General features: G+C 37.8%; 5 protein-coding genes across 7 annotated transcripts; 2 read left to right on the plus strand and 3 right to left on the minus strand.

Moving 5' to 3' along the window:
- Positions 1–1,159: 1,159 nt before the first annotated feature.
- On the minus strand, positions 1,160–1,747 carry LOC111783942 (DUF538 family protein (Protein of unknown function, DUF538)). Its single transcript, XM_023664765.2, has one exon. It carries the CDS (start codon positions 1,733–1,735, stop codon positions 1,271–1,273), a length of 465 nt encoding a protein of 154 aa, XP_023520533.1. The 5' UTR covers positions 1,736–1,747; the 3' UTR covers positions 1,160–1,270.
- An 895-nt stretch (positions 1,748–2,642) lies between these two features.
- On the plus strand, positions 2,643–3,490 carry LOC111783941 (uncharacterized). Its single transcript, XM_023664764.2, has one exon. The coding sequence runs from the start codon at positions 2,702–2,704 to the stop codon at positions 3,446–3,448; it is 747 nt and encodes a 248-aa protein (XP_023520532.1). The 5' UTR covers positions 2,643–2,701; the 3' UTR covers positions 3,449–3,490.
- A 1,144-nt stretch (positions 3,491–4,634) lies between these two features.
- On the minus strand, positions 4,635–9,232 carry LOC111783939 (serine/threonine-protein kinase WNK8). 2 transcript variants are annotated; one of them, XM_023664763.2, is made up of 8 exons: positions 8,616–9,232; positions 8,222–8,259; positions 7,851–8,078; positions 7,535–7,755; positions 7,286–7,443; positions 6,190–6,598; positions 5,326–6,088; positions 4,635–4,931 (listed from the first exon to the last, which is right to left on the minus strand). In XM_023664763.2, exons 1-7 carry the CDS (start codon positions 8,703–8,705, stop codon positions 5,394–5,396), a joined length of 1,839 nt encoding a protein of 612 aa, XP_023520531.1. In that variant the 5' UTR covers positions 8,706–9,232; the 3' UTR covers positions 4,635–4,931; positions 5,326–5,393. The 2 variants fall into 2 exon arrangements, with proteins under 2 accessions (XP_023520531.1, XP_086985673.1); XM_087129547.1 differs by lacking the exon at positions 8,222–8,259.
- Positions 9,233–10,602: 1,370 nt separating this feature from the next.
- LOC111783952 (plant UBX domain-containing protein 10) lies at positions 10,603–16,777 on the minus strand. The gene is made up of 4 exons (XM_023664773.2): positions 15,807–16,777; positions 11,905–12,075; positions 11,560–11,763; positions 10,603–11,074 (listed from the first exon to the last, which is right to left on the minus strand). Exons 1-4 carry the CDS (start codon positions 16,626–16,628, stop codon positions 10,844–10,846), a joined length of 1,428 nt encoding a protein of 475 aa, XP_023520541.2. The 5' UTR covers positions 16,629–16,777; the 3' UTR covers positions 10,603–10,843.
- Positions 16,778–17,670: 893 nt separating this feature from the next.
- On the plus strand, positions 17,671–21,543 carry LOC111783970 (BTB/POZ domain protein). 2 transcript variants are annotated; one of them, XM_087116717.1, is made up of 3 exons: positions 17,671–17,868; positions 20,110–21,242; positions 21,322–21,543. In XM_087116717.1, the coding sequence occupies exons 2-3, from the start codon at positions 20,516–20,518 to the stop codon at positions 21,453–21,455; spliced, it is 861 nt and encodes a 286-aa protein (XP_086972843.1). In that variant the 5' UTR covers positions 17,671–17,868; positions 20,110–20,515; the 3' UTR covers positions 21,456–21,543. The 2 variants fall into 2 exon arrangements, with proteins under 2 accessions (XP_086972843.1, XP_023520561.1); XM_023664793.2 differs by having other exon boundaries at positions 20,110–21,543.
- The last annotated feature ends 60 nt before the right edge of the window (positions 21,544–21,603 follow it).

A 21,603-nucleotide genomic window follows, 5' to 3' on the forward strand; every position in this document is an offset into this window, starting at 1 on the left:
CACTAGTAGATATTGTCTACTTTAGCCTGTTACATATCGCCATCAGCCTCACGGTTTTTAAAAAGCATCTACTAGGGGAGAGGTCTCCACGCCCTTATAAGATATGTTTTGTTCCCCTCTCCAATCGAGGTGGGATCTCACAATCCATCCGGGCCCAACGTCGTTGTTGGCACACTGCCCGGTGACTAGCTCTTACCATTGTAACGCCCCTAATTTTCTTATATCATATGTAACAGTCCAAACTTACCACTAACAGATATTGTCCGTTTTAGTCCGTTAACGTATCGTCGTTGAGAGATCTACACACTCATATAAAATATGTTTCGTTCCTTAATTCAACCGAGGTGAGATCTCATAATTTACCCTCTACTTGATTGAAAGTAAAAGTATATCGAACTGGAATTAGTTACATGATGAAAAGACAAACAGAGGATTGTTGACAAGAATGTTTTTTTATTTAGTACCAAAGTGACAAGAATAGTTAAATTTCCAATTAATATTAATTTTGCATGGTCTTTTTATAATAATAATTCTGTTTTTTCCCTTGTTTATGAATATTGCAAATTAACCGAAAAAAATATATATCGCTTTAATTTGTCGTATTTAATTACAATTTGGTCCCTATAATTTTAAAATTTTCATTTTTAGTCCTATAGTTTGGTCAAATTCATGAACCTTGCATGTCCTATCATTTTGAAGACATGATACCTTTTCTATTTGTATGATATCGAGTGTATATTTTTCAATTTAGTTAAAATGAATATTCTCGATAGTTAAAATATTTTATACCTTCTTATAAGGTTGAAAATGTAACGGCCCAGATCCACCGCTAGCCGATGTTGTCTTCTTTCGGTTTTCCATTTTAGGTTTCCCCTCAAGACTTTAAAATGCGTACGCTAGAAGAAGGTTTCCACACCCTTTTAAAGGTTAGTTGGGAGGGTGTGAGACTGAAGATCTGAAGGTCACGTGTTCGATCCATGTTCATCGCACCTCAATCAAGTTGCATAACCTGACTATTCAATCTAAAATTAGTGATTATTCGGGAGGAGAACAAACCCGGAGAACGAACCACTCTTTAGAAGGGTGTGGAATTCATCCCTTCCCGTAACAGTGGATCTGGGTCGTGAACAAAACTATGCTTGTAAGTCGGATTATGAACTAAATTGAAACGTTATATCGTAATTAACCTTAATTAAACAAAATTAAACCAAACTTATTTAGTAATATAAAACAGCAAGAAAAGAAATTCAACAATTAATGCAACGAAAAATCATTCCTCAACCTTCTCCAAATACTTGTTCTTCTCTTCATCCACCATGAACGCAGTAACAGGATAAGATTTTCCAATCCCCATTGGAGTTTTAAAGCAAATCTTCTTCCCCTTAGGATCATCAATACTCATCTCCGAAATCGGAACCCACAAAAGTAGCTGCTTCGTCTTCACCCCCGTCATCTTCTTCATCTTCAACTTTTCCACGTACGCAGTCACCTCCGTCGCGTACGCAACTCTCGAGTTCGTCGTCTCGAAGAAATGCTCGTAGGGCTTCTTTTGTTTCATCCAAATGAACCCTGTCTCCTTCACAATCCCACATTCCTCGAGCTCCTGCAACGGCATCACGCCGCTCGGGAACCCTAGTTCCTTTAACAGCTCCACCGATTTTCGGTAGCATTCTTCGGGCCCGTAGGCAATTTCTGCTCCGGCTCGCTCGTCTTGTCGGGGATTGACCATCGCCATTGATGAGTGTCGAGAATTAATGAGAAGGGTTTGCAGGGTTTAGGGTTTTATATGTGTGTGGGGTGGTGGGTGGGTGGAGGTTGAGCTAAAATGGTTCTTTCTTTCTTCAAGGAGTTGTTGAACAACAAATTGGTGTTTTTTTTAAGTATTTAGGTTAAATGTTTACCTAATTAAACCAATATATGTTCTATAATAAAAATAATTATTGTATTTATCGGGATTGTTCGACAAATTAAAATTAAGGGGTTCGAAAAACTCGATAACTCGAAATTTTTTATCAATTCAACCCTATCAATTCAACCCGACTCATACGATTCGAGTTGGGTTATAATTTATTATATTAATACAATTAATTGTTCAATAATAATTATTTAATAATAACCCATTTATTTATTTAAAATTATACTTGCATTCATTTTTATTGACAAAAAAAAAAATTATTAAATTAGTATAATTAAGTATTTGGTGATTTTATTAATCAACAAATTTATAATTATATTAATAATAATCAATTGATTAATTATGATCACTTTAACAAATACATCAAAAAAAGGAAAGAATGTCTATTGGTACGAACCCTAGGTGGACTCATACCATTGTAGAGGTTCGTATTTTGTTCGAGGGCTTTAAAGATAGGGTCGAGCCAGGATGAAGGAGGTTATTTGCAACACACTTAGGGTTGACGGTTAAGGTTCGATCAAACATCCAAAATCAACGGCTTACAATATAGTTACACAAGAAACATGTACACCGGAAAGCAGCAGAATTTGGCGCGTCGAAATTTGTCCGTTTGTCCATGTCAGCAGCATCGAACCCGTGTGCTCGCACCCCTTGGTTGAACCCCAAACCAGCGGAATTTTTCTCGCCGCCTCCCCTGTTTTCCCTCCGTTCCTTATAATCTCTCAAATTTTGGCTTCATTCTTACAATCGAATCAAGCTTCAATTCATCACAATCTCGAAATTTCAATGTGCAGGTCGACGGATTACCGGAATCTCGGCGGCGATCGCCTCAAAATCAAGGCATTCTTTGTTCGATTTTCGCATCTGGAAGCCCTAGATCCACCACCGGAGTCGCTCACTCTGTTCTTCCTCCCTCGCATTGACGAGGCCAGCCTTGAAATCGATGGGCTTAAGATCCGGCCGGACTCGCCAGCGTTTGTCTCTCTTCATCGAGTCCTCTTGCGGTCGTCGAGGATGAGGAAGGATGTGGTGTTCGGGAGTAGAGAGCGAGTTCGAGCGAGCGAAGGCGCGCAGTTCGTGGTGTGCTTGAGGGAGAAGAAAGTCGTGCAAGGTGTTTTCAGGAAGAGCGACGATGGAGAGTGGAGAATGGACTGTAAATGCGCGCTTGAATCTAGTATCGCCGGAGCGGCGGGCGCGAGGGCGGAGGTTTGCGTGGATCTCGAAGGAGAGGTGGCGATGTTTGAGAAGGTGGTTCTGGAAGTGAGAAGGAGGAAGAAGAGAGGGTTCTGTGGACTGGAGGAGATTCCGGAGGGACGAGAAGTGGATGGTGATTGCGATGGATGTGGTTGTTGTTGTGGAGAGGACGGAGAGGGCGACGGCGGTGAAGACGGCGGAGAGAATGGGGTGGAGATGGAAGTAGAGGGGGACCAATGGGCCGTGGATTTGGGCATTTGGGCCGTGTGTTTCGGAGTTGGATCCTTAGTCTTGTGGGCCGCTCAATCCAAAACACTGAGACGCAAACGAATTTTTTGAAGCATTCGCAATTTTTTTTTTTTTTTTTTTAAAGTTAAATAATTATAGAAAATGCCACTCAATTTTGTATATTTTGTGTAAATATCTCAACAATGCTCTTAAAATAATAAAAATAAATACGTTTACCTTACAAATAATTAATTAAAAAATTTAAAAGTAATCTTATATTAATCTTTGAAAAAAAATAAAATAACAATGCTCGTAAACTTTTCCGACATTGCCCTTTTTCGGCTTACCCTTTTGGAGTCTCCGTTAATGTTTTTACAACACGTGTGTTAGTATCTCATAATCCATCCTCTTTCAGGTTTTTTTAGACTTTCCTTTTCCGACTTTCCCTCAAAAATTTTAAAATCAGTTTGTTAGAGAGAGGTTTTCACACCCTTGTAAAAGATTCTTTTGTTCTCCTCTCCAATGGGATTTCACAATTCAGCCCTCCTCTCTCGAGGCCCTACGTCTTCGCTAACACTTGTTCTCTTCTCCAATCGATGTGGGACCTCTCAATCCACCCTCGTTCGAGGCCTAGCGTCCTTGCTGGCACACTGCCTCATGTCCACCCCCTTTAAGGATCAACCTCATTGCTGGCACGCTAGCACTCGTTCTCTTCTCCAATCGATGTGGGACTTCCCAATCCACCCCCTTTCGGGGCCTAGCGTCCTTGCTTGGACACTGCCCTCTTCGAGGTTCAACCTCCTCGCTGGCACATCGCTCGGTGTCTGGCTCTAATACCAACTATAACAATCCAAACCCATCACTAGTAAATATTTTTCTACTTGGGTTTTTTTTTTTCGGACTTCCGCTCAAAGTTTTTAAAACGCGTCTGTTAGGGAGAAATTTTCACAAAAAGACGCTCGGCCCTCTCACTTCAATTTTGAAACATTTTCCACACAAAACAAGACCTATTTTGCAGTAGTTTAATCAAATTTCTAGCTTAAAGAAGGCCTATTTTGTGGTACTCCCATGAATACAAGAACAGCATCCAATACACCAGAGAGAGAGAACCCAGAAAAAAACGCCCCATAGTCATCCAAGTGATGTAGTTTACAGCGGTGGCCGGAGGCATATACAGCCAGTGGCCCCAATCAGAACAGCCATGTTCATAACTTTGATCCACTCATGCTGTGGAAACGCCTTGATAGCTAGCCATACAAGAAACAACCAATTTATATCATCTATCTGTCACGCCATATCAAATCAACCAATATTTATTAATTTATGTATTATCGACATAAAAATCTTTAAAGTTTAAAGATAAAACGAAATAAATACTAATACGGTTCGAAGACTAAATCATCGTTCCAACCCTCAATAACACGACGATAGCAGAAAGAAAGAGCAACAAAGGCAACACCATAGTTAAAACAAAAGTAGTATTAAAAACTTCCCTCATCTCTCGTGAGCAGCAGAATCAAGTTCAAAATTGGTTCATTCTCCTTTCTCGTGTAGATCATAACCTCTCCACCACACCAGTTTCCAAGACACCTTCCTGTGGATCAAATCATTTTCAAACCTTTAGTTAATGTTCTAAAATTCTGATACAAAGTTCATCATATGATTCATGTTTCGTTTCTATTCGAATTTCGGCATATCCCTGCTTAGGTTGCTTTTTCATGACCGTCATCTCTGTCTCTCCTTCTACCTGTTGAAGGCTCGAATTCCATCGATTCATGATCATTTATTCGGTCGATATTTCTACTACATTCATGAGGTACATACATAGCCCAACAACAGTATGCAAAGCGTGTTGTTGGCTAGAGATTCAATAACGTTTTATAAGGATCTTTTCGAATCGACGACTTTAAAGGACTTAGTTGGATATAGAATGCAAAGAATAGCAGTCAGTCAGTGGTTTAGAGAAAAAAAATGAAAAGAAAAGTTACCATTCTGCAAGCAAGAGTTTGCCAAGAAAGAAAAGAGAATTTGCAAATCCAAAGGAAAAAGGAAGGCTTCAAAAAGCAGGAGCTTTCTTCTTTGACATCCACCTCTTCTTCGCACTCTCTATTGCTTCCTCTCTCATTCTTGACAGTTCACAAAGGCACTGATGGTACTGCAAGTCAATGGCATCAATCTCCATCTTCAGTTCATCTTGGTGATCTCTTTCTTCCAGAGAAAGACTTGAAAAGTTCGACGAACTCATTTCTTTCGACATTCCCGAGCAGGAGGAGATTAGAGATGGGTTTGCAAAATCGATCATCGTCGAAATAGATCCAACAGCATCGAAATCCATTGTTCCTTTTCCTGTGCTGTAATCTGAGATAGTTGAGTGATTGAAGTCGAGTGATGCACACGAAATGATCGACTGCAGGTTTTCTTGATCTTCCACCTTGGTGAAATGCGTCCGGTTGTTCCCTGCACCACCCACCATGGGAGATGATAGTACCATCTCAGAGAAGAAAGGAGGAATGAAGGTCTTGTCCTCTTGAGTTTCACTTTCAGAAGAACTGTGTGTAGTGTTTTGTCCGTGATAATAGTTTGGACATGGTTTCGAGTCGGGAACAAACTTGGCAATTAATTCATCGATTAATTTCGCTATGACAGTCGCGTCTTCATTCGACAGTTCGAGTTGTTCAACCATCTCCAAAGCAATAGCCAATGAAGTATCAGAGTCGAGATAGAAGGCAAAATGGATATTCTTAGATTTACCTATATGAAAAGAGATGTTCGAGTTATCATGAAGAATATAAACACATTCACTATAGAATAAACACCTTAAGGAGATTAAGAAAGAATCGAGCGAAAGTTACCGCATAGTTCAGCAATGCGCAAATGGAACGAAATTGTATTATGATCAGTCATGTCCCCTTTCAGCGTCAATTCATTAGTCTCGGTGAGCCTCTGAAGTTCGAGAGTTGAAAACTGAGAAATGTCGTTATCGCTTTTGACAGATGAGACCACTGAGCCTGAGAATTTGCTGCAGTTATGGTCTGTGTCCATTGAATGAGAAGCTAGCACAGGAGGATTTTCAGATTTGAACTGCTCATTCGATAACCTTAAAGGTTCAAAACTATGCTCCTTGGGACTTTCAGTTGCAAGGAATGGATCTTTCAAGAGTTCACTTGCAGGTAGTCTCATGGGTGCTGGAACCAGACACTTCTCTATGAACTGCTTAACTTGGGGATCCAGCACTTTTTCGAGGGAAGCAGGCTTTATACCCTGCAAGAAAGAAGAAATGATTTCAGGACCTCCATTTGATAGTGTAACCGCTCAAGTCCATCGCAAGCCGATATTGTTCTTTTTGGAATTTCCATTTCGGGCTTCCCCTCAAAGTTTTTAAAACACGTCTGCTAGGGGGAAGTTTTCACACCCTTATAAGGAATGCTTCGTTCCCCTCTCCAACCGATGTGGGATCTCAGAATCCACCCCCCTTGAGGACCTAGCATCCTCGCTGGCACACCGTCCGGTGTCTGGCTCTGATACCATTTGTAACAGCCCAAGCCCACCGCAAGCAAATATTGTCCTCTTTGGACTTTCCCTTTCAGACTTCCCCTCAAGGTTTTTAAAACGTGTAGGCTAGGGAAAGGTTTCCACACCCTTATAAGGAATGCTTCGTTCCCCTCTCCAACCGATGTGGATCTCACAATCCACCCCCTTGAGGGCCCAATGTCCTCGTTGGCACACCGTTCGATGTCTAGCTATGATACCATTTGTAACAGCCCAAGCCCACCGCAAGCAAATATTGTTCTCTTTAGGCTTTCCCTCAAGATTTTTAAAACGCATCTGCTAAGGAGAGGTTTCACACCCTTCTAAGGAATGCTTCGTTTCCCTCTCCAACCGATGTGAGATCTCACAAATAGAAACATTTAACGGACATAATCTGGTAGAAGTAAATCATTTACTTACCGAAGTAACCTTCTTGAATATTTGGGCAGAATTTTTGCACTCACTATATGGATATTCACAAGTCACAATTTCCAACATGCACATGCCAAAAGAATAGATATCAACAAGCTCATTATACTCCTCATCATAAAGTTCTGGAGCCATGAACTCTGGAGTGCCTGAATAATAATCACATCTCAAATATCAGATGAATCCTAGAGTTCTATCCCCACAACAAAAAGAAATCGAGCTAGAAAACGAAATTATTACCAATTACACTTCGAGCAGTAGGCTGCTGCATGACAATCGCCAAACCGAGATCTCCAATTTTAACATCTCCCGTATTTCCATTGACAAATATATTATCACATTTCAAATCCCTATGAATAATTGGAGGGTTGTGACCATGTAAATACGTCAAACCTCGCAGAATCTGCCTCGCCCAATTCTTGAAGGCTTTCAAGTCAACTTTCCTATGCTTCCTTCGATATCTAAATTGCAAACAATACCATAAACGAATAAACAACTCGTTGAATGCAGTAAAATGATTCCAAAAACAAAAAGAAGACTACTCTTAGGAACTTACTGCCTCAAACTCCCAGAAGTGAACAATTCTGTAATCATGTTGATAGTCTTGTTCTTATCATCAACCCAATAGCAATAGAATTTGATTATATTTTCATGTTTCAACGACTTCAGCAGATGAACCTCAGAATATAATCTCTGAAGCTGTTCTGGTGACTGCAAAACATCTTCAATGTCAACTTGGCTCCAAGCAACTTCGATTCCACCGACTTCGTCGAATGCTCTGTATCTGATGACAACAAAAAGAGCCCTCAAGTCAAGTAACACACCCAAAACATCCATTACACCCACAAAAACCATCTCACAATAATGAAGAAACTAGAAAAGAAAAGGTAATAAAAGAACAGAGATTGATAGACATCAGAAACATACACTGTCTTGAATGCCCCTTTACCCAAAATCTCATCGTACTGAAAAATAAAAGAAGTCTAAATGAGGATTAAATCACAAAGCCAAATAGAATGAACTACAAAAGGTAAAGAACACATCTGAAACATTAGTCGATCATGAACTATTGGCGATAAAACTACTAATCCACAATTACAAGTTTGGTAATTATGCCCAAATTGAAAGCAATTCAATCCCTAAATTCAGATGATTCGTATATTAAAATTAAAAATTAACCAAAACAGTGAAGGAAACAATGTCAAAAATAGAAAATTGATATAAGGAATGGGGTTTTTCTAAAAAAGAACTGTTGTATCCCAGTCGCTAGGGCAATAAGAATATGCAAACGAAATCTAAGATGAGAATTAAAAAGAAATACCCGAATGTATCGTCCTGTTGGATCCTTCTCTACAATCTCACGATCATCAGCCTCGGAGTTCCCAGACATCAAATCCGAACCGCAACTCATCGTAAATCAGAAAGACGAAGAAAAAGAAACAGAAATCGAGAAAAAGAGAAGGCGATAAAATCCAGAACGCAAACAGCAGATAGTCAGATAACGACGATCAAACGAGAAAGGTGTTCAGAGAAGGCCTCGGAAGCCACATCAAATGCAGACAGAGAAAGAAATTGGCGACCCATAAACAATTTCATCGCAGATAGCAATTGAAGACTAGAAATTCGAGGAACGGAACTCCTCCACATGAAGATAATCAATCGAAACCCAAGCTCGACCATTTAAGCATCCGCATAACTCCTGTTTTCCCCAAACCCAAATCAAAATGAAACCCTAAATTGGATTGTGAGAGTAGAAATTACGCGATTGAAAAGGAGAACCCAACTCAGAGATGGAATACGATTCGTTGAATCGTTGAAAGTCCTCGTTCTGTTCTGTCCCGATTAAACTGTACAAAAGGAAAACACTGAATTTAGCTCCGCCACCGTCCGTTTAGCTTTCGATTGACTCTATTTTTACGATTACCAGATAGTTGATAAACATCATTGTTTTTCTTTTCTTTTATATATATATATATTTCCCTTCTTTTTTTAGGTGAAAGAATATACTTATCTTTTTACCTTTTAAAATTAGAATGATTTAAGAATTATTTTTGTTAATCTATTAATTATCTTTACCCGCTCTAATCTGATTCAATAAATATTCGTTTTTTCATAGGCTAGGTTCAACCTCTGTTTTATGTGTTACAAGCTGACTCGAGTGAGAAAGAATCATTTGGAGATTTGAGAGTGAATGTTTTCAAGGTTGAAGTGGAGTATGAGGTTGTCGTTAAATAACACTTAATTAATAATTTCTTTGAATATTTTATTTATTATTTTAATTTCATAACTTATCGTAGTGGGCATTTGAACGGTGACCGGTGACTGAGAGTTACTTCTCAATCATTGCTGTCATTTGAAGGATAGTGGGAAATTACCAAACTTGCCAAATTCTTTTATTTGATCTTAAGAGATTCTAGTCTTTTCTCTCGATTCATTCTAGTCTTTGATTTAAACGTTTTTGCTTTAAAATTTGATTGTTAGGCTGAGAATTAGGGTTGTATTATCTATCATATTATAATAATTAGTTATGGAATATATTTTATCCGTGTTCAGTTAATATTTTATCCTAGGATTTGGTTGGTATTTTATTTTATGTTATGATTAGGATTTTGTTAGTAGTATATTTTATCCGATTTGGTTAATATTATATTTTATTTTATTTTCAAGATTTAGTGAGTGGAATATTTTTTTAGGTATTAATCGATAGTTTGTATCTTATTTAAACATTAATGAAGATTACACTTCCGATCCCACCTCTCTCATTCTTAACATATCACTACTTCGGTTATGATTTCTTTACTTTTATTACTTCTATTAAAATAAAAAGGCTAAATTATATAAAATAAAAAAAATCTCTCGTGAGTTAACACGGTCAGAGTCCTACTACATATAAAGAAAGATATATTGAGAATTTTGGTCATATTTTCGAGGACAATAGCAATAGGTGAAACGAAAGAAAGAAAACATGAGTGTTACTAAATTTATAGAGATAATCAAGAATTAGTTGATTCTTTTTGCGGTTCAAATTAGTTTAAGGTTTTCCATGATCGAAAATGATATTCCTTTATTGGTCGTTTGAGCTTTTGAAATTGTGTGGTATCTGACCGTTTGAGTCCTATCTATTGGTTGAGAAAATTGGTGTAAGAATTGGACGAATTTATAAGAAAAATAAGAGTATTTATATCGAGTCTACAACCCTCTACGAGACCTACACGATAGCTGCTTAGGTGTCGTTGACTAATTGGATTTTAAAGTTTAAATAGCAGATATTCAGAGAAAGAACACAATCAAGCTAAAACACATGATCATAGGCAGAATAGCGCTGAGAGCTCAAATATGACCCAAAATCTAAAATTACACAGAAATTTTAAGACAATTATTCGTTACCACCATTTTAAATTATACTAAATATGCATCTACTATAAACCTGAAACATTAATACTGTCAACAAAGGGGCTCTAATCAGAATAAAGTAAGGTACAATAAAATATATGTCTCACAGGTTTCATCTTCAACTATATTCGACCGTTCTACCATCGGTTCGAGACTTTACGAGGCTAGCTCCACAAAAAGACTGGCCTGAGGGTGCAGTCCAGCTTCTTTCAAGGATAAGGAGAGCTTCTCGGTGCCATAAACAACTCGAGGGAAGTTTGAAACCAGATTATAACCATCAGCCTCCAAACAACCCAAGGAATCGACGTAGTCGTAGAGAGTTTGGATCGATGCGCTACTGTGAAACCTTCTTTCCTTGCGTTCTCCAGTAGGGAACCGCACCAACACCTGGTTGAATAAATAATTCAAGAAGATTGGTTAGGTTCTCCCTTTATCAGAGAAGAATGAAAGAGGGGAGAGGTGAGAAAACTCCATCAAGTTGAAAAATAAAATGTGTTCAATAGTTAAAAATGATATGAGCTACTATAAATTTCCACATTGGGTATGAACATAGCATTTGAGGATGAAAAATGCATCATGCTTAACATATGCAAGTCGGACAGAAAGTGGTGTTTCCAGTAGTGGAACGTGTAAGAACCTTGCCCGGAAGGGGCACTCCTGTTTTATACTAACTAACAAAAGCAGGTAACTAATAAAAGAAGATGTTCCATTTTCATGAATCCAGCTAATATAGTGACAAGATCATAACTATTTAAGCCAATTCGATTATTAGCTCAGACACTATTCTATTCGGGAGGGGGGGGTCTTTTGTTGTCTATATGCACACCACTTCTCCTATAAAAAAAAAATAGAAAAAAAATAGAACACATTACTTGTGTAACATTAGGTCCTTTGTCAGGTTCAGCACCAAGTGACATTGCTTTCTCCTGCCGCATTCTGGCTAAAGCAGCCTCTCTTTCTGCAGCTTCACGAGCAGCTCTCTCACGAGCTTCTTCTTCCTCTTTCCTCTTCCTCTCAGCTTCAGCGGCTTCTCTTTCCAGACGCTCTTGCTCCTCTCTCCTTTGTCGTTCCCTGGCCTGATAAATACGCAGCAAGAGATCAGATTAACATAAAATTTGAAGAGACAACATGAAAACTCCAGTTCGTAAGACATATGGGAGGATGAGAAAACTATGAAATTTAGACAGACATGAAACCGAAGTCAGAAAGTAGCATACTTGATCTGCTTCAAGGGCCGCTCTGTAAGCAGCATCTTGTTCCTCCCTTAATCGCACGTTATTTCTTCTTTCTTCTGCATCAAGCCTTGCTGAAACCAGAACAGGAGAACTTTCTTCAAGAACTCTCTGTAGAATCACTAGCATTTCTTCAGCAGTTTTTGGTCCCTCGACCTGATATAAGAGAAAAAGAGGCCAATAAAGAAAAAGAAAGTCTGATGGCCAAATCAAAATAAAATGGAAAGCCTATTAAAACTGCTTATCAAATCCAAGGTTAGAATGCCTTGGAGATGCTATGTTACCAAATGCTGAAGTTCTAAAACGTGCTGGACCTGATTAATAAACAAAATCCATAATGTCCATTGAACTTGGAAGAATTGAGGTTGTCAAAAGAACATCTCCTTTCCAAGTTTACCACTAAAGAACATCCTTTTTTTCTTCTTGTCCCCTACCAAATTCAAGAATGAATCAACAGCAAGAACTCTTAATTTAGCAGTCTCACTTGTTCAGAAATTGGGCACAGAAGTAAATCGTCCTCTTAGGTCAAATATTGTTTTAATTTCATAGAATTCCCACCCAAGTTCATCCTTCTTTACTTCCAAAATTGGGTTCAAAGTTTATCCCTTCATTCTTTTGTTTGCAACTTTTGATACAAAACCAAGAGTTCACCTTCAAGTCCTTATCATTTATCAAGCTTCTTCCATCTGAATCAAACACCTCCAAATGAAAGTTTTGTATTCATCTGCTCCTCTAAATCATTTCCTTTGCATTCTAGTTCCAGTAGACTTCCTCTTCAACTACAATACTTTGTGGCTGCACTTCGAGCTAAACTCTAATTTTCAAATTTCATAAAGATCAATTCTTCCAACTCATCCAATCTTTTAAAGTCTTGGTCAAAATACTATTTCAGTCTCTATACCTTGAGTCTTATTCCATTTTAGTCCCTATACTTCAAATGCTTACAATAAATCTTAAAGTTAGTCTTTATAGTGTTAGTTTGAAATTGAATTTTATCAAAATTGGTTAAATACTAATAATTTCCATACAAGAAAAGACACCGTGTGAATATGTTTCCAAAATCTATAGAGAGAGAGAGCTAAAAGAGACCATTTTTTTAAGGAAAATTTAACAAAAAACCATCGGAATATATCTCAGATTTATTGAAAGTAGGAGGATTAAATTTGGTCATTTAAAAGTACCAGGACTGAAATTTAATCCTAAAGGACCAAAAGGATCATTTAATCTAGTGTTTTCTATAGTTGTATAGTTGGTTGAAAAAAGGTTCTCAAACTCCTCTTCTTCTCAGGATCTCCTTTTTTTTTTTTTTTTTTTTTTTTTTTTTCCATTTGCTTCACCACAAACCTTTTACATGGCCATCCTTATAGATTAGTTTATTTCCACTACTATCACAGCTTGCCCATCATTTCAAAAGAATTAAAGTGATGAAGCCATGTATTTTGAATTAAAATCACAAAACTTTTCAGCCATGTAAGTCCAGAGGTGGAGATCTACAAAAACCACTTGCATATTCAAGAAAATCTATATATGAGTCAAGACAACTCTATCAAAAGTTGGATCAAGAAAAATGAGCTGATTAAAATCCTGCATAGCACCGTTGCCTCATAATTTCTCCCAAGACAACATGGAAATATGAAGGCTTCCACACATATCCTAACAAAAAGCCCACAGCCACCAAGGTCCTCCAGGTCTCCCTAGAATCATTTTCGTACACAAACCTGAATGGTTGAAAATGCCAATAAGCCAAAAACAAAAGTCCTTAACCAAGAGGAAGGGACTTTAATGGGTAATCCATAAGCTTAGAACACTTGACCAAGAGGAGGACTTAATGGACAAGGGAAAAAAACGTTCTGCCAGATCAGTCAGCAGTGTTATTTCAAAGGATTGGAATGCTACCAAAGGCAGCCCACTCCCCACCTCGGAGTTCCATTTAATACTGATTAACAGTATCCTCTGTTCCTAAACACTCCTTAATATTGATTAACAGTTCCATTTAATACTGATTCCAATAATGAAGTCGGGACTTTAAGGATAACATGTTCAATGAGAATCCTCTATTCCTAAGCTCCCGAATGTTCCAACTGAGAATAAGCATGGAGACCCAAAATTCTACCCTTGCTTGGGAACTTCTTCTTGAGATAATTCCTGGAACAATAGAGATATAGCAACTCTTTGATGCCACTAATTTTCCTTTTAGACATGCTTTCCTTCCTTTTCATGGATGATCTAGAAATAATCTATCCATTAATCTTATCCACTCAATCAGCTTCTTCTGTAAAAGAGTTCCCAAGAAGGAATCCTAACGTATTTGGCAATTTCAAGCATTTTGAAGGTTAGAAAAAACTTAATTGGGAGGGGTGAGAAATTAACTTATAGAGTTCTAGAGCTATTGTGAAAAAACTTCCACCAACACCACTCCCCACCCCCTTCAAATGAAGGTTGAAAAATCATTGTTAACAACTTTTATAGTTCATGTTTTCCTTTTAATTTAAAAATAAACAAATATACACATCAGAACACAATCAAATAAGGAGTAACTGAAGCTTCAAATAACAGAATACCCAATTCAGAATTGATTGTACCCTCACAAAAATCTGCTTGACCATCACATTCATCTATATGCTTTCTAGGTGTCATTGTCATTCACGTTCAGTGTTTCGAGGAAATATTTCAACACTCACATTCTCCACAATTGTGCCAATAACAATAATGGCACAGACTATTGAGCAAGTTATGTTAACTTGGATGAGTGCCACGTTCCATTTGCTCTTGAAAAAAGGGAAATTTTAGACAGCAATTGATTTGATCACATGCCTCTTTAAAAGATCAGTATGGTAATTAAAATACGGACAAAAACCCTTCAAAACTCATGAAGTAAAACTTCAAAGCCTTCTTTTTAAAACATCATACATTTGACTTATCTTCCTTTCAATTATAGTAAATAAGATTAAGAAGTACCGAAGAATCCACCAAATGGCAGCCAAAAATGTCCCAGGGTTTGAACTGCCATGTAGAACACAGAAAGAGGGGGAGAGAGATGAATAACAAAATAAAATTCACTCTTATTTGTTAACCAGAAATCATCCAATCTCCCAATGCTAACCAAATTTGCAGGGGCACTATTACTTAATAATATTCGATAGTTAAAACACATAAGAAAATTGACGAATCAAATGAGCAGTTAGTTCCACATGGTTTCAAACACTGACCACTGACTGACAAAAGCCCATACAAGTTCAATTGCACCAGACATATAAATAGACTCTCTTCAATTGTATGGCTAATAGCAATCTCAGGCATGAAAACAAATTTCCAAATGGAAAGGTCATTTAGAATGTGGATGTCAAAATCACATGCGAGAATTTAATCTGACCAAAAGATACTCAAGTAAGCTTCAATATAACATAACTATAATGTTTGAGGCTTCCATATTCCAGTGTTAATATGCATAAAGAAACTGGCTGGTTACTCTCCCCCTAAACATGAACAGCTTTCTCTATTGGTTCTTGGTGCCCATCCCTTAAGAAAACAGTGGGGAGTTCTTCGGTTGTCGCCTGTTAGACTTTTTTGGCGCTTGTGGCTTAAAAGGAAGAAAAAATCTTCAACAAGACAGAAGCTGTCTTTGATTTTTATTTGATTTCTCCTCTTACTTGTGTAGATTTTATGGCCATTTTGCAACTACAACCTAAGTAATGGTCACTTGAAGATCTTTTCTTGATGTTCCTTGTTTTGGGGATTGGCATTCCACCCCTTTCAGTAATTTTATTTATTCGATGAAATTTGTTTCTCATAAAAATGAACTACTCGAAAACTACACATGATACTTCTAGTAATGAAATTGAGAAGTCGATGTTCGAAGAACAAACAGCAATGAACAAATAAAATACCTGCTGAAGCAATGCGATCCTTTGATTTGTAGCTGCCATAACCACGGCACAAAATGGGTATCTCGATGCTTTCAAGCTATTACTCATCTTAAAACCTTCACTAGCGCGAATACTCCCTCCCCACGAAACAAAATTCTCATTCACAAACGCTGCAATAGTCTCCGAACACAAGGTCCTACCGCAGAACAATGGGGTATCCGGATGATCAGGAGAGTGCAGGTAAACAAACAAGAGCTTAAACGCATTTCTCGAACGCTGCAACGCGTCCATGAACCCTTCCCCCACAAAATTCGGTCTAGTCGTCCCATAATCCCTCTCAAACGCCGACACAAAATCAATAGCCTCCGATGCTGCAGCAGACACAGAAACCAACCGAGCCGACGACTCAGCGTTCTGGCCAGAACCAGACCCTAACCCGATCACTCCAAGAGAATACGAAAGAATCCCACCAGCAGCCCATAATCCCAAACCAACAGCACCCGAAACAAGCCCTAAACTACCAGAAATCACAGAAATCGGAAGTGTAATGATTTTCCAAGCCAAACTCGGGGCCGGAGCGGCATTTTCTTGCTGTTCCGGTCTGTCGAGGATTTGGCGCGTCGCAGGGTCAAAATGATCGTCGCCGCCACCACCACCACCACCATCGACGGCGGCGGAAGCAGAGGATTCCGAATTGGTGGAAGTAAAAGAAGAAACAGCCCGTTCAAGGTCCCAACCGTGAGCAGCAAGGATTTCAGTGCAGATTTCGGGATCTTCTAAGCCTGTAATCGCTTGGAAATAGGCTAATTTATCAGCAACATCAACCATATCCGGCAAGGACATAAATGAATGGAAGAATTCCGGGGCTCTCTTTGATTCGTCTCCTATCTGATTCTTCAGAGATTGATCGGACTTGAATCTTCACCCTCGCGATCAATCCACATAAATGACTCAAATGGTTTTTCAATATTTGGGAAGTAGATAGAAACTCCAGGGATCTCCAAGCGATCGAATTTTTCATCTGACGATAATGCCACTGCCGGTCTTTCAAATTACCAACCTTTGCCATTCTTTGTCGGCCGACCGGCCAGGGGTATGGTCGTCATTTTCTCACTGCCGAAACGCGTCCAAGTCAAACCATTTTGTTATTTATTTATTTTATTTATTCTCACAAAATTTCACAATTTACTGAAAATTTAAATTTACAAAAATAATTTACCATAATTAGAAGTTCGAGTCCTAATAAATAAATATATATATATATATATATATATATATATATATATATATATATATATAAATAAATTTTAATTTTTTTATATATATTTTTTTTTTATTAACTTGAATTTATTAAACATTAAATTAAAATTCAATAATTTACTATGTTAACTCCGAGCCTAGGTTGACGTTTTAGGCATCAGCATTGGTGGCTAAGATTATTCGTTCTCGCTCGAGTTGGAATCATATAGGGTTCTACCATAAACCCGTAGATTTTTGAGTTTTCACCATGGGTTACTATTCTTCCAAATCATACAAAATTGGTCAATGGCTAGAAGGTAAGTCTGATGGCAAGGGCGAAGATCGTTATTTTTCGATAGAATGAACTTCCTTTTCCAGTTGATTGGTCTATAAATCCGAGCAACAATCATTCAGCTTTGGTTCTATAATGCGGAGAGCATCGCTTAAGTGGGAATTACATTACAAGGCGGCCCTTGAGACTCGTCCGTCACAAGAGCTTAGTCAACGACACGTGCCTTTAGAGGTCAGAAAGCCTCTACTGTTGTCGGCAATCGAGCGATGGGCGCAAGTTAATGGATCTATTAAATATAACAACAAATTTTATGAAATTAAAAATTAAAAAAAAAATTAAAAATTAAAAATTGAGATATTTTAGAAAAGATCATGAAAGTCTCCGTTTTCTCCAATGAGGGCACAGGCAGTTCTTATTCTTTTCTTTGTGGAATGATAATCCACAACGAATCCATAGACTGAAGCTGTAAATTCTCGATTTCAATTCAATCGATTATCTTCCTTCTTCTAAATCTCAAAGCAAAATTTGCAGATATGGAAGAGAATTAGAACGGTACTTTGTTTTATTACTTCTTCCTTTTTCCCCTTGAGCGCATCAATGTCTCTGTTGTTGATTTACTGTGATTTTGTTCTACTGTTTCTGCTTTTTATTTGGATGTTTTTTTCGATTTCGTTTTATCCGTTCTCAAGATTTTCCATTAGCATTTGCATACTGATTTTCGAATCTCTCTTGCGGATAGCAGTTAGCCTCTTCCAAGGCGCGAGGTTCAGTTGCTGTTTTCAAGTAAAAAATTATATTGGTTTAAATCAGGATCTTTGCACTTCCGTTGATTTGAACGTTTTTGTAATTATTCTACCATAATTATTCAATTTGTCTGTGGAATTGGTGGTTTTAAGTTGTTAATTTTTGTTGTTCTGATATTATAGCAGTTGTTCACATGTATGTACTCCATTTAATTATTTCAGCAGCTTTGTGTGTTTACTTTATGTTGGTTTATGCATGTAATTTCTATTGCTTTATGGGTAAATCTCGCGGGTTTGTCTGTGTTATTGTTGCTGCTTCATGACGACCATTGAAGTTCTAGACTAATTCAACATAGCTTTTGGTTGGAAATTGTTGCAATTATACTGTTTCCATAGCTTAAATGAAGTGAATTTCATTGTTTTGAGTTAGTCCCTTCTGTTACTGCAATTATCATTAAAATGCTGTACATATTCATGCCTTCGATTTTTCTCGGAAATTGCTGCCATGTACACTGTTTGGATACATTGCTTGAAGGAAGTGAAATTCATAGTATGAAATTAGTACTTTATGATACCGGGGTAGGTTTTGTTGAGGATTGTCCCACATTGGCTAATTTAAGAAATGATCGTGGGTTTATAAGCAAGGAATAGTATCTCCATTGGTATGAGAGCTTATATGCTCAAAGTGGACAATATCATACCATTGTAGAGATCCGTGATTCCTAACCGGTTTCTATTGTCAAATGGCTGTAAACTACTGTCAATAGAGGTATTCACTTGCTTTTATAATTTCTTACATTCATCAAATGGGGAGACTCATCCCTGTCGGATGCGATTTTATAAGGTTGGGTTTGTTGGATTTATAAAGCCGCCTAAATCAATTTCGGTTTATCCTTACCTCTAATTGGACTATGCAATTTGTGGATAGCCACTTACACATGCATGCACACACACATGTACATAACAATTTGCTCAAGTTTATTTGGCATAGAATTTTTCTTCAATCTAGTTAAATCTTAATATTAGTTTTTTTTTGTTCAAACAAGATGGTGGAAGTTTAAACTTTTGACCTTTAAGAGAGGTTTATGTTAGGAATCACGACTGTCCACAATGGTATGAAATTCTCAACTTTGAGCAGAAGTTTTCGTAGTTCTACTTTTGGTTTCCCTAAAAGACCTCATACCAATGGAGATGTATTTTTTACTTATAAACCTATGATCAACCCCTTGATGTGGGACTCCCTCACAACAATCCTCAACAATCCTCCCTTTGAACAAAATACACCATAGAGCCTTCCTTGAGGCCTATAGAGCCCTCGAACAGTCTCCCCTTAATTGAGGCTCAACTCCTTTCTCTGGAGCCCTCGAACAAAATACACCATTTGTTCGACACTTGAGTCACTTTTAAGGGTATGGCTAAGTTATGTATATATATGTGCCCATGTGAGTTAATCGTGTGTGTACACGTGAAAAATCTTAATATTTGAAGCAAAGAAGTTTTCTTCTGTGTAATCTTTATATTACCATTTAATTTATTGGTGAGGCTTAAAGTGAATGCAAAAGGAATGTATTTCTCAAAAAAAGATTATATACTATTGATATTTTTGTATTATCAGAATTCACTTCTATAACACTTGAAGACAAGGTTTAAAAGGGTAGTGTGAATTGCTAATACATTCTCTGTATGCAATAAGTTCCCCAAGATTTAAAAGTAAGTTCTTGCAGACCGTTTCTTCTTTGAAATGAATGACTAATTACTTTATGTACTGATAACAACTCTGAACTTAATTCTTCTAGATCCTGCTTTATTTTATTTTATTATAAATGAGGGCTGTTAGTCTTTGTATGCGATCATGGTGCCATTGGTCAAATTGATATTTATAATAAGCAGCTGATTTATTAAGTATCCTTTACCAAATGTATTATGGAATTGTTCAACTTGAATCTTGATGATTATGCTCAATTGTTTGTAGCTCAAAAGAGATTCTATTGTTGGCTTGCACAGACAAGTAAACTGACGTATAAAATCCTATTTTCTGCACTTTTTTCAGTTTTTCTGGTTGATATTAGCCACTTGATTGTAGCTGAAAGGTTTTATAAGTTTTATAAACTGCGCATAACATGGATATTTCCCTGCTCCTTGAAGAGGGCAGAGCTGAAGCATCCAGCTACTGTGAACTTAACTGCTATAGTTGTTGCAACAAAAGAGTGGAGAGGAAATAGCACTCAATGTTCTTTAACCTATGAGACGGAAGTAAATTGCTAGTTGGTGAACTTTCTCAGAATTGTCTTCGGTTGTTTGAACCCTGTTTGGATTTCTGTTCTGATAATGTTCAACTGAGATTTCATCCCTCTGCAAAATGAGTTTTAGACACGTTGGGCTCTGCTTGATTCTCTATACATGTACTTGAGCATCGTCCGGATCAGATACTATCTCTGAAGCGTATATCTGAAGCGATGTCTGAAGCGATGTCGACACTGCCCAGTGTCAAATTTGCAGATTTGAGTCCCACAAAAGATGTTTTTGTTTCAGCTCTCCGCTTTGCTCTGTCAATTAACAGCCCATGTGTGCCATTTGGAGATGAGCTTCAAAGATCTGCTCAGGAACAAGTTGACTACATGGTAAGAGCAGACGCCGATACGTCGTTGGTAATAACTGACGATGAAGTAAAATCCGTGTTGAGAATGGGCCTTTCTAGAACTTGTGCATCGTTTCAGACGGATCTATCTTCACTACTTTTCGAGTCTGACCTTACATCTCAAGTCAACGAAGACAAGCTATTGAGAACACTATCTGATCTTGAATGGATATGTTCTTTACTTCCAAAGATGAATTTAATGAAAGACTTCGTTTCCAACTGGATCGAGATATCTGGGAACGTACTGAAGGTCATTGAGGACGAAAAGTTAAATTCCTTAATGTGGGGTTTGAAGGTTAAGCTGATTGAGATGACCAACAAAGCCTTGGAAGCTGTTGGCTATGGCACTGTGATTCTTCCTGCACCGTACCGGTTGTCACTGCTTCAATTCTGGCTTCCATATATCAGGAAGATGAAGCCTCTGCTCGACTCAAAGTGCGTCGCAGAGACAGATTTTCGTTACAAGATGGACGACGAGCTGTGCTTGAATATCGAGGGGGCAATTGTGTCCATGGTATTGACATTGCCTTCAAATGATCAAGCAGGTATCTTGGTAGACTGGATGAAAGCAGAGGAAATGCAGTATCCTGATTTAACTGATGCTTTTGAATTATGGTGTTATAGGACCAAATCTGCAAAGCGGAGATTGGTTGAAGGTATTGATGGAGCTTGCTCTGACAATGATGATGCTGCAATCAGCTTTTGAATTGATCGCTACGACTCTGCTGGGTGGATTCAAATGTTTGTTATTCATGTAGGACATAGCAAGTTTATATGCTCAATCTTCATATGTTCCATTAATAAAACTCCCTTAAAATGAAAATTATAAACTTTTGTTCTGGTTAACTTTACTATTGAGGCGACGTTATGAGTAACGTTTTGCCTTTTTTTTTTTTTTTTTTCACA

Source organism: Cucurbita pepo, chromosome 13, assembly GCF_057944985.1.
Source record: "Cucurbita pepo subsp. pepo isolate OVF chromosome 13, ASM5794498v1, whole genome shotgun sequence".
Lineage (NCBI taxonomy): Eukaryota > Viridiplantae > Streptophyta > Magnoliopsida > Cucurbitales > Cucurbitaceae > Cucurbita > Cucurbita pepo.